Here is an 18,312-nt window from a genome sequence, read left to right on the forward strand (position 1 = left end):
TATGTTACCTAATACTCGTAAGCACGCATTATCTAATAAACATTATTTACAAAACTAGTTGATACAGTGACAAAAGAATTTCTTCATTTTTCTCCTTGACAATTCACAAATACGAAACAATAATTCGTTAAATGTATAATATTAACGTTATACGATTGATGCATATTGAATTCTTCTCACTTAATCTTTTATAAAATTTTCTCAAACCCAAATATTCTTCATGACTAATAAATATCGTATAAATAGTACTAACATATCGAAACTGTTAAAGGGATAAAAAGTAAGTATACGTAGTAGTAGTATGCTAAGCTTTTACGAGCCAATGGACTTGATCAACAATTTCTTGTCGAAAGAAGTCATCCGTCTCTGAAACGAAGCGCAAAGAAAAATATAAGAATCGATAACGGAAAATCGATTAGTCAAAGAATATACAGCTCTTTGCATACTTTAAAAAACATTTGATAAAAGAATAATTTCGAAACGTGTTGAACTAAAGAAACCTATACTAACAAAAATATTATATGTATCTAGTAATTATATTATATATTATACATTAATTATATATTCGACAGATGGATTAAATTTTTACCAAAGTTTGGTTTCTTTCAACTTTAACTCCGACTTTAATTGTGGCTTAAAAACGTATAACGTATCGTGGCATTACGTTTCGGACTGAATATACAGTTTCTGAAATTTAATCTCAATCTCGTTCTTGGTTCAATAAGCAAAGAGTTTTAATGCTCCAGAAAAATAGAACAAAATTGAAACATGAAATCAATTATATCTGCCACATTCTTCTGAAACTTTAGAAAGCTTCGAAACAGAAAAACACGGTTGAATTGAAAACGAATGGAATATTATGGTAAAGTAGCTACGTAGCAGAAAAATCGCAAAATAACTGAAATTATTTATTAACAAAACATTTTCAAATAACTAAATCAATAAAACAAACCAAATTACAGTACTAATAATTAAAGCAAAATTTTCCCAAAAGTCATCAATCTGGTTTAATCATCGAATTCCAACTTCAGCTCGAAAAGAGGATCAAAGAAGAACAGGAAGGTTTCATCGTGCTGTACCCAAAAAAGGAAGAGAAGCAAAAAAAGAAGATACAAAGCAACGTCCGATAAACACAATAGCACTCGTCAAATCGACGATAAGCGTCGACGTCGCGTCACGTCTCATTCGGAACGAACGTTCAAGAGAAGGAGACAGAGCTAGAGCAGAGGATCCGTATAAGAGAGCTTGCGATATAACACATCGATCTGCGTTCGCGCAAGCGTGTTTTCGGCGTCTAGCTCGAGCAGATTTTCCCCTTGCCACCCTGTATAGCCCGTGACCGGGATACGATACCAACAGGTGATGCTGGAGGAGTAGAGACACTCCCTCAAGCGGCATCGTTGATCGTCGTCCCCCGAGTCCTGATCCTGACGGTGATTTAGTAGCATTTCCAGCCGTTTTTCCTTCTCCGGCGAACAGCCAGCACCCATCCAGGGTGAACAAGGACAAGGCTGGGGGACCGGATCTCGTTAAAGAGACGCAGGAAACGATGAACAGAGAAGAAAATCGTGGCGGTTAAAACATTGACGATCAGCGTCGCGTCTTCGATCATCGCGCGATGATTTAGTGAACGATTCAGTTTCCATCGGTTCGGTGTTTTTTTTCCTTTCTATCTATTTCAGTTTATACGTAAAACTTGCTGTCAAGCACTCTGTGATACCTTAGGAGGCACTGAATATACCGCCAGAAGGATCAACCTTCGATAAACCGACAAATATCTACTCTGCTTGGCCGCTTTAAAAAGACCTAGTGATCGCGCTTTCCACCTCGTGCTTTCTACGACGAAGTTCGAAAGTTGTGAGCAACGCGTGTCTCGTAAGGTGGTTGAAAGGGTGGGAATCGTTTTCCGATGGTGGGACAGAGAAGAGTTACGATCCGACGATGATCCAGTGCAGATTTAGTGGCTTCCTTCCGCGATGAAACGCAGAATCGTGTGAGAAAAGGCAGGAGTTAAGCGGACCATAAAATTTAATTCCATTGGACTCGTTTTAAGCGAATGGGAGTTAGGCGAGTAAAACACATCCATTTGTTGATTACTCGAACATAGTAAACCCGTAAAAAAATAAAAATAAAGACAAACATAACTGAAAAATAGTACTGCAAAAGAGACGGAAGAGATTCAATATTGCCGTATCGATGAAGAAGTGAAGCTTATATTTTGCAATTTTGTCTCATATTCTACGAGAGTTTAAGAATTTGAATGGATACAAAGATCATAAACATCTCATCGAGGAAAGAAACCTGCAGGATATTTATATCTTGAAAGATCTCTTGAGGTATTTCTCAGTATTTCTACGAGATAAATAACTGTCTCTCTTGAAATTTATCGCAAAAATATTAATGATATTATTCGAATATTGTCTTCAAAAACAGATATAAATCATGTTTCTGCATTCTTATTAAACCACGAACAAACAGTTTTCTTCCACCTTCGTAGATTTTATACAAAGGAATAAATTGATGATAAATATCAAAATTCCTTTCTAAAATCTTCAAGTTATTAAATTAAACTATTAAATTAAGATATAAGAATTCTATGGAACCAAGTGTGAAACAAAAATATGTACAGAATATTCATACGTATAATGAATAAATAAGTACAGTGGGCATAAACAGTGCGAAGCCATAAATAATACAAATACAATCGATGCAAATAAACAGCATCTGGAAAAAAAAATGACTCTGGTTCATCTGATTATATTATAATGTAACGAAATTCCCGTGCAATTTAATCTACGATAAATTGCTAAATAAGATCGACGTGTCTAAGTATTAGCTAAGTAAGTAGCTTTAGGAAGCTAGTTAATAATAAAAAAAAGACGAACTTTCATTGTAATACTCGTCAAAAAAATTTGCATATTGTAAGAAAATACAACAAAATTCCTATAAAAACATTTAATTAACACAGCTCTGTTGAATCGAATTCGAAAAAAGAAAAGTTATATTCGTAAGAAAGGAATCGTAGAAATGATCGAGATAACACTCGCATGAGTTATTGATGAATTAGCTTGGCTCTCAATGAAACTTTTCCCTCGACCAAACACGATATGACATCTGAGTTGTTCTTTCGTGGAAAATACATGTTCGATCTGTGAAAACAGCGCGCTGCAACGTAATTAGAATCATTTACCGGTATACAGACGAGAACGGTGTGCATCCATTAAAAATATCAGACAGAAGAGACGTTTCAAAGCGGGTCCAGACGACCGACTGAGGAAAACATTCGAGGGTATTTTTCAAAAGTTCATCCGGTTGTCCCAGTTACAAAATTATCCTGTAACGCGAACTCGAATCGATACTCCCAAAATTGCGAAGGGAGGTGTTGGAAAGAAGAAACTGTTGAAAGGAACGAGACAAAGTATACGCGACGATATCACGGATAGATCGACGAGTGGAGTTGTTTCATGAATGGAATTTACATGGAAGCTAATTGGTGTTTGCTCTGTGGCTCCACACAGCCTGCTTAATTACAGAATTAAGGAGACATCGTAAAGAGAGCTCGTTGAAATGACAAACGCGGTTCAAGAACTATGGTCTAAGTACATTTTACACTCGTCTCCGAGCCGAGGTTTCTCGCCCGGGGTAATTCGCATACCTATACCACGTGCTGGAATAAAAATAAAGCGCAGTCCCGTCGGTACGAGTCCGCCAACTATCATCCCGTGAATTCACAATAGTTGATTGTATTTTGATGTTCATACGTTCTACATACATATATATGTAAACATATATCTGTGATCGCGATTGGACGTAACCATGCGACTTATAGTGCTGTTCACATTTCTTTGAAAATTTATGACATACAGACTATTTCGTTGTACAATCAATTTCAACGGAGTTTCGAAGAGAGAAAATGGTACAAGAGACACACAAACACACTGGTCGTTGAAAGAAAAAATAGAAGAAGATGCTGCGATAACAAATCCGAAGAGGCAGGAAGGTGAGTAAAGAAAAAAGGAATTTATTTTTCCTTCTGTATTTAACGTCATTTCTAAATCCGAAATTTTCGAAATTAAAGTGGATAGAACAAATAAATCCCGCTTGTACCGATCTTAATCCTTACAAATGTAGATATCATATAGTTTACTTTCAACAAAAACGGAAAATCTCTAAATAAAGAAATTATTTTATCTAAGAGATTCTCAATCCAAATGTTGACTTTACTTGAATTCTATCAGCTAAAATCTTATACGTAAAATTTGTTAAAACGCTTAAAAGAAATAGTAGCACGAATCAGAGCTTACATTATCTTTCTTGAAATTTCTTATCTTACGTTCCACGTGAACGGTTTCTGTGTGAGTACCGTTTGCAAGGAAACGCTTCCATAGGACAAAGTTTAATCACAAAAGCAATCCTGCTTTCTGCATATTAAAACACCGCTCGAGGGCAAACTTAAAAGCCGAATGCTTCTGCTCGTGTTCCCGAGAATGTTCGGCTATCACAAATAATCTCATAAATGGAAGGAACACTTTCTTTTAACGATGAAATATTCGAGAACACAGAGAGAAAGTTATAGGGATACCAAATTCTTTTTTAATGAATTATTCAAAAGAACCATTCTGTTACTTGCACCCGTGGTCGAATTGAACAAAGGAGAACACTGCAACGTAGTCAAAGGTCGCGGTTATGCAAATGAAAATGGCTCGGTTCGATCGTTACGGCAACTAATACTCCACAACGGATGGAATTCGTCATTTATTTTAACTATGTTTTACACTATTCGCCTAAAGTTGTTGTGGCGAACGTATATTCAAACTTTATTTAAACTTTCATTCTATATTGTATTTCATTCTGCGGTATCCAATACCAAAGTATAATTTATTTATTTTTTATTCGTGTTGAACAGTAAAGTAATATATACAGAAATTGCGTAAACGCAATATTATTGAACGGACACGAATAAAGTTGCTGTTTCGTCAGACAATCATAAAAAGAAATTTTATTATTTGAAAAAAATATAGTTCATCATAACAGTACTTGAATTTCTTCAAATTTGATAAAATTGTAGGATCCAGATAGAAGAAGAGAAATAGCAACAAAGAAAGTATCGAGAAATTCTTGAAATTCGTTTTCATAATCACAACATGAATTCAATAATGTGAATTCATTAAAAAGGAATTACATACAAAATGTTGCGTCAACACAACGTTGCTTTTTCTTTCTACTTCCATTTTTCAGTTTTATTCCCATAAATTCGGATGAAACATCCTCTGTTCTTCTCAAATGTAAATATACAATAAGATAACAGTGTGTTATGATCGTATTGAATAAATTTCCCACATATATCAAAAGATAAAAAAATACGAGTGAACATTGCATCTGAAAAATTTATCGTTTTATAAAGAAGATAACAATCGTCAAAAAGGATTTAAAAGCCCGAAACGTGTCGAGCTTTAATCGCCATAATTGTAATGAATCTTTTCATGCTTGGAAGTTCTCACTTTATGCACAATGGAGCTTACGTTTGACCTACAATGAAGACTTCTCTCTGTGAACATTGTGTTCGAATGTAGCATAGAAGAAGTAAAGAACTTTTTCAGGAACGAGTTATACGATACGATACGAATAAAAAACAAGAAATCAGATGTTAGAATATCAACTGTATTTTCTGAACTCTTGTGTTTTCAAAGGAACATTCTTCTGTGTTTTTGTACGTCCTGTTAAAAGCAGATTTCAATATATCCATAGGACGTTAAAAAATACAAATTTAAAATTTTAAGAGCTGGCAGTACGTAGTTCTACGCTTGATCAACGTAAAATCTACAATCAACTTTCTCAGAGTTTTATAATCAGTAAGTAGCGTTTAAAATATTAAGTCCTTCTGTTCAATAAACTGCATAATATTTTTCAATTTTCTGCATTTAGATCTCAATTACATGTACTCAAACATTATGTTGATTATTGTAAAACAATTAGTATATCCAAGTTTCCTCGTTAGCGATTCAAAGTGCTTTAGATTATCAATATCTTTTTAACGGTTCTAATATAGATATTTCTCGTGAAATATTTCGCGATTACTTGGAGCATTAAAACTCAAAAGGTAGCAATATATTGGCGTAGGCTCTCGAGACGCGATTGAAACCGCAATCGAGCTCGAATGGGTCTTGAATCCGGAGTAAACCCGTGAAAGAGAAAATAGACAAGTTTTCGGGTTGTAAACAGAGATTGCGAAAGAAACCTTAAAGAAGGATTTGGATCGATACGAAGTGGGAAGTTTCTACGGTGAAAGATGCAGAAAAGATAGGAAACAGATCCGAACAATGCTTCTACTTGTTATATGCGTGTAGTATGCGTGTAATATGCGAGCGTGGCACATATACATATCGAAGACTGACAGATAATTTTACACGGACGTATTGTGCACGCCTGGGCTATGTCTACCTACCCTTATGTAAAAGTGAATGAGCATGAGAGGGTGGTAAAAGCCGAGGCAAGTACTATATACGTATCGCGAAGTTGAATTAAAGCGAATGCCGAGCAAGAAGTTACGCCTTCTGTTAAATGAAATGAGGCACTGAGTGAGCTAGTACTCTATTTTCGTGCGAACAAGTCACAGCCGTAACTTGTTTACCGGAAACGTTTGCTACGAAATGATGCATACAAGTGTTAAATTCGATATAACCATAATACCCACGAGGAAGACGTTAGTTGCTTTCTGTAGCGATTTTGAGATAGTTTTGGAAGTCTTGTCATGGATAGATTATTGTACTTTTATAACGTTATCAAACTATTAAAAATTCAAAGATGATATTGATTTAAAGATAGCACAGTTTTTCAACCAAATTTATTACACCAAATAACTTAAAAGTATTGATTCACGTTTAAACTTTTAATGATTGTACTCTTAAAGTATAAAAGTTGGATACCGTAATTAATAACTATAACCTTAAGTTGGTACTTTGAAAATTAAAAAAGGAATAACCGGTCTATCGATTTTACACAAAGTACTGAAGTAAAGTAAAAAACTATGCAAAATTCTCAGTTCTATAAAAATTATATGTATGAAAGTCTAAAATGATCTTCGAATTGAACTCTCAATCTATATTCTACCGACAGCCCAGAACCAAAATACTTTTATTGGAAACCAATATACGTACTTTCAAAATACATTTAAATCAAATTAATTAAACTCTGAAAACGTTTGAGTATTGCAACAACGGTGAAAATATCTCGAATCACATAAATCTGTGATAAATGCTTCGTAATTCCGTTTTATCTTGTTTCAACTCAGTTAATTTTAACTTCGCAACTAGATTTTCACTTTAACTTCTCTTTAGAACAGTATCTTTTATTAAATTTGTTGCACCACTAACTCCTGTTAATAATGCAGGATTTATTCAACTTCAGGAACGCAAAATGCCCCAAGGAAGCATTCACTGGCAAGGGACGCAGAGAAGAGCCTGCGGTCCAGGAGCTCACTGGAATGTACAGGTATATTTCAAACTTCCAACTAGAACCTCTAATATTAATATACTACTAAGAATTTAATCGAAACAAAATCACTTTCAATCATTGATAAATACGAAATTTACAACGTTACGTTTTAATTTTTTTTTGTAATTTATTGCTTCATTGGACCTGCATCTTTATTTTCAAAAATTTCTCTCGAGTATTAATGTTATAAATAACGTAATCTTTTTATTTATAAATAAATGAAAATATGTTTCCGATCATAATGAATAAAATAGAATTTTAGTGTATAATGTATATTCAGTCATCGAATTACGTAAATACTTTTTTTTTATAGAAATAAAATTCATTCACTTTTGTTTGATCGATTATATTGTGTTATAGATATATATTGTATAAATAGAGCGTGTATAGTAATATAGGCACGATATGTGTATAAATTAGTGCAAAGTTGAGATATGTTGATACATATTTTCTAAGAATAAATATTGAACAAATGTAGAAACAAATAAATTTATAACGAAAATATCGCACATATAAAACAGTGTAATAGAAAATACATAATACCCTTTGTAAACTTAACAAAAGAAGTTTTGCAAAAGTTACCAATATTTCTTATAATAAGATATTGAAATATAATTTGTGAGAGAATTGTTAAATTATTAACATATAATTCAATTAGGAATATTGTCGATTTAACTAATATTTATTACTATAGTATTATTATGATATATTATACAATTATAATTAATTTAATTGCAGTAGAACTTTGTTTATCCGAACATGGAAGACAAGGCTGTTGGGATAACAGACAAGTTCCGATAATAAAGTTTCACTAGCTATTCCTCTAATTCCTCTTATTAGGTCCGATACCTAATAACCTTCGGACAACTGAGGGTCAATAACAACTCTGACCCAACATTCAGCCGGGTATCGAACGTGTATTACTTGAGAATATATGTTCATATAACTATAAAGTACGATGGATCGTAGTTGGGATAATAGAGGCTCAGTTATGAGTTTATATAATTGACGCTAAATAATTATTTATGCGTATAAACGAGATCTGAATATATGAAGTTCTACTGTATATTATTATAATATTTATTATTGTATACATATAATAATAGTACTATAAGTATTATGAAAATAAATATGTAAATACAATAGCATTATTACTAATACAATATTTTTAAAAACTTTTAAGTACTATATTTTTTATACAGGGAATTACGCTAAAAGCAGAATATAGAGTTATGATCCAAACGTTTTCTGTTTCAAACAAATATTCTTTTTTTATTTGCATCCATAGAAAATGTTGGCACAGTTCGACTATTAACTGAAATATTCAACAAGAAATACATTAATAAACATGAACAGTATATCTTTCTCTTTGAAAGATTGTTACTTGAATAATCTTCATACACATATAATTTCGAAACTGAAACACGTATTTGATTCGCGATATTATTCCGTAGTATATGCAAACAGAAGCTCTCTTGTGCATACAAACTCGACTACTGTATGTATATTTGCAATATGAGAAGCAATACATTAATGAGGTAAGAATTTCGTGCAAATAAAAATCGCAGTCTGTGTTCCCTAAAGCTCGATGAAATTATATTTTGTAAAAGAAAAAGTAATCCGAATAGTTTAGTCGTGTTTTATATCTTTGATGATTAACATGTTGCTAAATAAACTTAAATATTAGATGAAGTATGCATTTGGTAAAATTTTTCTCTTATATCAAAATTTAGTTCTGCCAGATTTATGTTCTTTTTAGTACTTTTCTCACAATTTCCTCCAATTTTTAAATTATTACATAAAATTGATTTATACGCTTTAATTATTTGTGTTTATTAATTATTGTATTGTGTACTTTAAATGACACAGAGAAGATTATTTTTTGGAATTTCTCTTATACCGGGAAATATTTAACACGCAAGTTAAGGTTATAACAGACGAGTATTACTGCATACTGCGTCATAATAGAATGTGACGAACGAATCGATGTGATCGTTTTAGCAGACCATAGAACTAGGTAAAGTGAAATGATGAAGCGTCGATGAATGTGCCCAGTAAGTTATTGGACATCGTCCAGGTTATTAACTGTTAACGAAAGCAATTAAATCGAATAGGTGGTGAGAGGCAAAGTGACAACGCGGTGTTTGTGGTACGCCTGCAAAGCTCTCGGAATTGGTCTACTACTAATGCTTTTAGGAGCTTGCATGGCGACTATAGGTAAGTAGATTTATGAGATTTATAAATTTCAATTGATGTAATTATTACTACAGATTATCTGAATAATTAGAGATAGTTTATTGATAGAAATAAATTAATCTTTATATGATATCACACATTCGTTTTAAAACTTCGTAATTATTAACGCTTTTGCTACGATACACGTATATATGTATTCATTATATTATATTTATTTGCATTTATTATATTATATTTATATTTATCCTATTATATTTACTTACATTTGTTGTATCATATCTTTTGCGTTTATATGATACGTTATAAATATTTATATGCATAATTTTCCTGTATTAAAAAATACTGTTTTAGTCTATATACCAAAAACGCTTTGAGCTTGGACGCTATGGTAGCGAAAGGGTTATGAAACAGTAAACAATCATGAGTGCCATCGTTGTTTCTTAAAATAGATGAAAAACAAAACACTAAGATAGCTGCATGGTATTGATTAATAATTTCCTGCTTGCTCAATGCGTGTAATTATTTTATAACGTCTGCATAAAGCAGTACCCAATTATACATACATAATACATATACCACTCGCGAATTTTTGATTACTGGTCAGTATGTGCAAAAAGAACTCTAGGATATTACTAATCAAGAACCACGTCCAACTTATTTAATATTAACTAATAATATTGCGAATTACTAAGAGCACAAGTTGAAATTATATTATTCTAATAACCAAATATATTCATAATTCAAATAAAATGCCACATTTTACATACAAAGCCAGATAATGCATTGATATTGCTCCATTTCTTTTTTAAAATAAAATTTAAAAAATCTGTATTTGTACATCGTACAGGATACTTCGCAGATCAACTGTCCGTGGCACAAGAAATCAGAGGTAATCTAACGATAAGAGTGAAAAACGAATCACGTGGGTTCCATCTAAATAACCTCAGTTATGCTGGTCCGATCGTAATGGGAGTAGGAGGTAATGATAACATCTTATAAAAATTTTTAAATGATATTGTCCTCTGTTTAAATTCTATACATCAAAAACTATGTCCCTGTTTCAAAACAACTACTTCAAACAGTTTTATTATTCACAATCTCCGTATTTAATTTCAAATGCAAAGATTTTTCGAAAGAAATTTCGGCGAAATTATAAATTACGAATGAAATTATGTCAAAGAATATAAAATTTTTAATACATCGTTTAACAATTTATCAATCACAGCTAAATATATCTCTAAAAAAAAATTATAAAAGACAAGTGATCTAGAATATTATAGAATATAATAGCAAGTGGGATAAATTATATATTGTTAAAACTTTAATATATTTAAATAATGTTTGATCGTGATTGAAACAATGCTTGTACATTGTGCATAATATTTGTTTTTTGGAAAAAAATGAAAAAAAATGTTTGCCCCCAGAGAGATTTGAACTCTCGACCCCTGGTTTACAAGACCAGTGCTCTAACCCCTGAGCTATGGAGGCTTGACGATTACGAGCGTCTTGAGAACTCCTTACACGGTTCTTTATACATTTATTAAAAATGTATAAAATATATATAAAAACTTCAATACAAATTAATTATTATTTATGCAAATATAACATAAGACAATTTCTCTTTAAATTGAAATAATTAAATAACTCTTTTTTCAATATTTAAACGTATGTGTTATGATTAAAATTTAAATTTTCTACTTTGAAATTAATAAAATAATTATAACAAATTTTTATATAATTAAATAATTGTTTATATTGATATGTATATGCAAGATCATTACTAATATTATCTCACAATTTTATTTAATATAAAATATGACACAAGTTGAAATATATTCCTAAATTAACACATATAAATGCTTTTTCTCGACATCCAACATCACGGAAAAATATTCAAAAGCCTTCTCGCACCACTTAATCCATCTATTATCGCTTTGTTCTCCGATTCGCTTTACGAATTGATTTTTTTCTTCACAGAAGAATAATTTAAAAAGAACTAATTATCAGCATATTCTGTAACGTTCCTTTTAATTTTCGATCAAATCTAAAAAAATTTCTCCAATCATTCGAAGTGCGCTATGTTAATAAAAAATCGCAATTAACTTTCTTTTTAACGTTGATAGTTAATCAATCATTATCATTAAGGACTGCCGAATTAGGTATACAATTTTACTAAAGCGCGATCTACAAATAACACGATGAAATCTCACAGGTTTTATCGTAGTAGCAGCCTGTGTAATGACCTTCGAGGCTCGTGATAACGCTGCCAAAGTGGTGCCGGCCCGTTTTCGCTTTAATCAAACGTCGACAATAAAATACACGAGAAATCAACGGAATCGTAGGTCTACATCTAGTCAAACGACCAAATGGGATCACCAACTCGGTGTATTCAAAGTAAACAGAAGTCCAAGTCCAAGCATACACGAAGTCTCTAGGAAACAATTGACCGCGGAGTTCTTGCAATTCTCTAAAGAACTGAGCGAGAAACAGACTGGGCACTCAATTAAGAAAAGCCCCAGTGCACCAACGTTAATTGAGAAGAAATCACCTCGTAAAAGAACACCGAAGTACGCTGGATGCGCGTTATTAAATCCAGAATTGTTACAGAGGCATGCTCTTTCTGTTGATAATCCAAGCTACAGTCCTCATCAGGTATAACAAGAATACAATAGCCGTATATTCTTTGTTAATAAACAATTAAACTCATAACAATTGAACAACAAATTGAACAATTTTGACGAAGATCGTTTTTGTCATGAGAGTTTATTATAAAATTGGGACATAGCTAACGTGATTTTTTGAATAGGTCAGCAGGGAAAGTTTGGATCAACAAAAAATGGGAGGCAGCCAAGTTTCAATGGCGATGGATTTGCACATTCCTAATAAAGGTCCAGTTACATTGAAAGTTAAAGATAGATCGGATACCGCGAGACGTCATCAACTGCTTCGGCAAACGAAAGTTGATTATGTCGAAGAAGTTGAAGAAGCAGTTAAATCCCCGACGGGTCGTGGTTATTCGCCTAAGTTATCAGGTCAGTTAGAAATTGTGAAGTAAAAAGATCAGCCGACAGTAATGAACTTTTTAACCCATTTGCATCATGGCCCTAATTAAGAGGACTGGTCCCTATCACCGCGCGCAGTCAGTCGTAGTTACAGTAAATGACATCCGAATTCTTCATGGAGTTTACTGAAAATTTACTGTTCAAAACGATTGGTAGACAATGTTACTTCGCAAACATCGCATCTTACATTCTTTATAACAGAGGAAAAAAGTAAAAATTATTTATTTAAAAAAAATTATTTAGATTAAAATGGAAATTAAAAAAAGCAGTCGCAGCGCGCGTAATAATCCGCGCTTGGTAATAGAAGACAGTCGTCCGATTGCGGAATAATCCGCGCTTGGTGATAGAAGACAGTCGAAGCGTGCGGATTAATCCGTGCTTGGATGCAAATGGGTTAATATTAACCAACCAACCAAGGACTAAGCAAAGAAATAATGTGCAAATGCAATATTATTACGAAATATATTCGAATAATAAATACTTTCAAACATAAAAGCAATTTCTAAAAATAAAAGTATCATAATGCTATAAATACAAACGAATTCTTAGAATCCACTTTCATAATCAACATTGCAAATGAAATATCACATTCGCGTAACGTTGACTTGTAATAGGTTTATGACATTTGTTATGAATGTTCAGTTATTTTTCTTTGCAGGTGCCTACAGCAAATACCCCGACGATTTTGTACCGAGAAAAAGAAACTCGATAGACATAAGATTATTTGAGGAATTGACCGTGTCGAAAGATCTTACAAAAATATCCCCCAGAGATTTCCGTAAAATCTCCTCGCCGAGCTTCCATAAAATGTCATTTGACAAAGCTGGAAGCGAACGTAGAATTGAAAGAATGATGAGCCAACGTAAAGCTAGCCTGGAATTCAGGAAGAGTCCCGATTTTCGCAGAGGAGATTATAGGTAATATTAAGAATTATTTAATAACATGTTCCGAATCGTACAGATGCCGAAAGTTGTTACGGAACTTTACAATTTTCATTTATTAAAAAAATATCCTTTCTATATTTCTTACCTAGTATTTTAATATTTTTCGTCTTTGATGATTATCACAGACAACCATAATGCGAAACGTGTTAATCTTATATCAAGTAAAAAATAAACAAAAGGGATATTCTAAACTATTTAATGAATTTCTCCTAGAAAATTGTCAGTGGACAGATTCTCCATTGATTGCACGAAATACCTATCTGACGAGGTGGAAATGAGGTCAAGGGCAAGCAGTGGTGAAAATCTAAAACGACAACGACAAGCGAAACTGCACCATTCTAGGTCGGACGACAATAAGAGAGCATCTTTCGAGAAACAGCAGAAAGACGCGCAATCGAGCAGATACTCTTTGAACACGCAAGCCGTTATCGAAAGTGGCGGATCCGAATCCGAGTTCAAGTACTTCACAGCAGCATCTCTCGACACTGAAGAAAGTCGAGCAGACAATTCTGACGATAGCCATGCAATCGATGTCGATGAACCTATCGCCGCGAATGTATCGTCCGATGGACCGACTGAAGTTGATGCCTTACTTGAGGAACCTGAATTAGAAAATGTCCCGGAGATAGAGGTAGAAACGCCGAGGGACGAATTGGACGAGACCGAAATACGCAATGAAGTTTCATTAATAACCGAAAATTTGATATGTAACAATCAAGTATCGAAGAAACAAGAACAGAAAATGAATATTCGTAGCGATGATGCGATATTGCATGATTTTGTAAAAAGCGAAGGAACTACTTTATACATAGAGGATGACGAAGTTTGAAGAAACGATACTCTCAATTAATGGATTAATTACCTATAAAAAAATAATTGGATTGCGAGATATAAGAGATATACGATTACTTCGAATGATTGAAAGAAGAAAAGCTTCGCAACAGGTAAAACTGAGAAATGTAAAGGCTGATTGTGAACAAATTTACACGAATGAATCCCAAAGTTTTGAGTGAAAATAGGTTCGCATTTTCCACGTTAGATACACGTTTAGTAGGATACTGTGAAATTGTTTGTTGTAAAAGGTTGATACAATCACTTGTTATTTGATAACGTATTCCTTAGAAAGGTAAATATTCATAATATTGGATATGTAAGTTTAATGGAACATTGCGTGAATTAGTAAAATTACAGCCACATTTAGGCAAGATAGACTTACAAATCTAGATATAGTTTTACGTGCAAGTTTGTTACGATCATATTTTTACTTGTAATTTAGACAAAATTTGAATCAGGAATAAGTGTATTGACTATTAAAATTAGAATAATTGCTTTTTAAAAGATAAATATTTTGCTTAATATTAACGAACTCACTCCGATTCTTACGTTGTTTCACTGTATCTTATTTTACGATTCATTATATAATTAAATATTCTATCTTTCAATTTCGAATTATAATATACAGTAACATAATATGTGCTCAATGATCTCAAAACATAGTATAAGTGAAGCTAATATGGCTTTTCACAAATTGCGTTCTGTTGCAAGACAATCATTTTCAAAAGAACATTATTTTCTTGACGAAAGAAACATGATAAACATAAAAGCTTGCCGCGATAATGACAAATAATATACCCTCTTATGTGATCGATCAATCTGTACAAAATTAACATTAACCTATAACGAAGGTACATAAAAGTTATGTTGAAATTACGATACATATTTCTACCGAGAATAATCATACAAATCTTTTACGCTGTATTCTTTTTACATTATACAATTTTCTCAATGTTTATGATACGAAAAATAAACCGAAAAGACAATTGTAACGCGAGAATGTTGAAAATTATTCACGTGATTTCATATTTGGCAATGTATAAAAAGCCTTTCAAGTCGCTTTAAAAATATTTGACGTAAATACATACATGCATTTCAAATATTTCGAAAAAATTGTTGATATGTATTTGTAGCGAAATTTTACTAAAAATGTATTTTCCAATTTTTAACACATATGATAAATTGTATTACCATTACTCAATCTATATTAGCTATTAAACGACTGCTACAAAAAAATATATACAATATATATATATATGTATAAGAGAATGCGTTGGCATTTCAAACAACGTATTTCTTAAATTGAAACGATAAACGATATATTAAACAATATAAAGAAACAATCAATGTATTTATGACATTTATATATGACACGGTTTTGTCATATCGTATTAAACTCGTTTAAATACGTATGACGTACAATGTTATATTTACACAGCATTGAGCTGTTCCTTGTAACACATTTGTGAAAGTGCAGTAATTCAAAAAGAATTAACTGCCAAAATCTTTCTTGTTCTATTGTTAAACGTTTCACGAGTTGAGGCCTATTTCATTATACCTGCATAAAATATCAAAATCGTTCTTAAATTCCATGAAAAAATACTTTTCCTTGGATGATATAATAAGAACGAAGGAATTAAATGAATTTTGTAGGTATACTCGAATCGAGTGTAAAAGAAAAGAAATGTAGCAAAAATGACAATCCATTGACGTCGAGTGATATACCGTATATATGTTGTTTTTTAAAAACAGAGACTTAGCCAAATGAATATAAAAATCTATTTTTATATCTCTCGTACGATGATATGGTGACATTGATAAAACACAATTGAACATATTAAGTCAGCATATAATGAAAAACAGCGTTCTATAGTTTAATTTATTTTTAGTACGAATAATATACATATGGAATCAGTAAAACAGCATTTGTACGTGTAGAGAAATTTCTTCGTTTATTTTTATTTGATATTTTGCACTAAAAATTGATGATAAAACTGCTGAGACACATTTTCTTGGTAAACGGAATAAAACGAGAAGGGAAGAATTGAGTTTGTTCAGAAAACAAAAAGTTGTTTATTATTCGAGTTTGAATGGACCAATGGTTAAAGAAATATAAATGTAAAAATGATAAATCTCCGATAATATTTGGAATATTATTTCTCTGGGCTAATATGTCCCACCTATATGTACTTACTTAGGGAAATCTTTGTTAAATATTTTGTGTATATACGTTGAAAGCTAAAATTTATTAAAATTTTTAGTTATGTACATGTTACAAAACTGAAATATTGTTGAACATTTTTTCGTATAATAAAATAATTTTTTTTAACTTTTATGAATAAAATTATTAAAAGCATAACTTTGAAGGAACAAAATATCTATATCGTTTTTTTTAAATTTACATAATAAGAAATTTTAACTTTTGAAGTATAATTTCATATACACGATGAGGTGCAATGCAATTTCAAAATGATGCATTCAATACTGGGGTTGCTCTGTTAATTATTCATACTGATAACATGTAAATATACGAAATACACAGTTAACAATTAACAATAAAAACATAATCAAGCTGTGATGAAATTATAAGTAAATAAGGGTTAATAACAATAGGAAAGATTGCTTGGTATTATCGTTAGTGTTGCAAATTCGGTGCAAAATTTCAAGGTATACAATTGAACTCAAGAAAAGCGGATTGTATTATTAACGACTTAAAGATACTCATGGAATACATGATTAATGTCAATTTATATATTTATTACTATGAAATTTGAAAATGTGTAGAAAGATCAATTTCTTAAAAGTTTAATAATAATATATTTAGTTCGTTTCTAATTCAAAACATTTTGTTTAAATTAAAGACTATTTCTTACAGAATTAAGAACTACGTATGATGAATACTTAATCTTTTTTTATATTACACGTAACATTATTCCTAAATGTCTGTATTAAAATCAAATGAAGGCAATAAATGTGCAATATAAACAACTTGTTTAAAAAATGTAATTCTTAAAGAATCATTATTTTACGTCCATGTTGTAGAGCAATAAAGAAACATATCAAAAGAATTTCCGATTGACAATTGAATGTGCACAAAATCTGTACTCAAGGGTATCTTTTGCAGCACTAACAATGTTCTTTGCTTGACATAAGCGGTTTTGTTGCAAGCCAATTGTATATTTAGCAAGTATATTGAAACAAATGAATATTGTAAGATTCTGGACTCAATGTAACCTTTGCATGCTGATTGTTGTAACGTCTCAATAAAACAACTTCGAAAACATAATTTGTATATAAATTATTACTTAAGAGATATAAAAGCGATTGCATACTAGGCGTGAATCATTTATCTTTTTAAAATACCTACTTACCGATTGCGGGGCAGCATTCTATCTTCATGTTGGTAACTCTCATAATTGCAACTTTTCTCCGTTCATTTCTGATGAAAGGAATCCGACTAATCCAACAATCGTTAATATAAGTCGTCGTTACTACATCTTCCTTATCTATAACATGCAAAAGAATTTCTTTATCATGTATATACATAAGTTATTATTATAAGTTATTAAATGTTTCCTAACTGTGATCATATATATAAAACCAACAAAACATAAAGAATGTAAATGCGCATATAATAAATAAACGGCAAATAAGAACTTAACACTAATTCAGGTTGATTTAAATTTCTATTGTCTCAAATATACAATTAATCTATAAAAACAATTTCAAATTTCTACATAATTGAAATATATTAGATCGAATTGCATAGCTATTATAAAAAA

General features: G+C 31.7%; 2 protein-coding genes and 1 non-coding gene across 3 annotated transcripts in view; 1 reads left to right on the forward strand and 2 right to left on the reverse strand.

Moving 5' to 3' along the window:
* The window catches only part of LOC132913464 (zwei Ig domain protein zig-8), a 739,765-nt gene that overhangs the window by 185,663 nt on the left and 535,790 nt on the right, over window positions 1–18,312 (reverse strand). The gene's annotated exons all lie outside the window — the stretch shown is intronic.
* LOC132913432 (uncharacterized) lies at window positions 1,270–17,816 on the forward strand. The gene is made up of 8 exons (XM_060971785.1): window positions 1,270–4,000; window positions 7,408–7,491; window positions 9,609–9,711; window positions 10,538–10,669; window positions 11,903–12,342; window positions 12,497–12,722; window positions 13,411–13,669; window positions 13,910–17,816. The coding sequence occupies exons 2-8, from the start codon at window positions 7,417–7,419 to the stop codon at window positions 14,523–14,525; spliced, it is 1,851 nt and encodes a 616-aa protein (XP_060827768.1). The 5' UTR covers window positions 1,270–4,000; window positions 7,408–7,416; the 3' UTR covers window positions 14,526–17,816.
* Trnat-ugu (transfer RNA threonine (anticodon UGU)) lies at window positions 11,106–11,178 on the reverse strand. The gene has a single exon. It is a non-coding gene; the product is annotated as a tRNA-Thr (tRNA).

The sequence above is a fragment of the Bombus pascuorum genome, chromosome 13 (genome assembly GCF_905332965.1).
Source record: "Bombus pascuorum chromosome 13, iyBomPasc1.1, whole genome shotgun sequence".
Lineage (NCBI taxonomy): Eukaryota > Metazoa > Arthropoda > Insecta > Hymenoptera > Apidae > Bombus > Bombus pascuorum.

Bases quoted from the DNA above. Each gene is read 5' to 3' on its own strand.
- LOC132913432 (XM_060971785.1), top strand. From the start codon at position 7,417: ATGCCCCAAGGAAGCATTCACTGGCAAGGGACGCAGAGAAGAGCCTGC. The intron at 7,492-9,608 runs GTATATTTCAAA...TAAATCGAATAG, and splicing joins GAGCTCACTGGAATGTACAG to GTGGTGAGAGGCAAAGTGAC. The intron at 9,712-10,537 runs GTAAGTAGATTT...TACATCGTACAG, and splicing joins AGCTTGCATGGCGACTATAG to GATACTTCGCAGATCAACTG.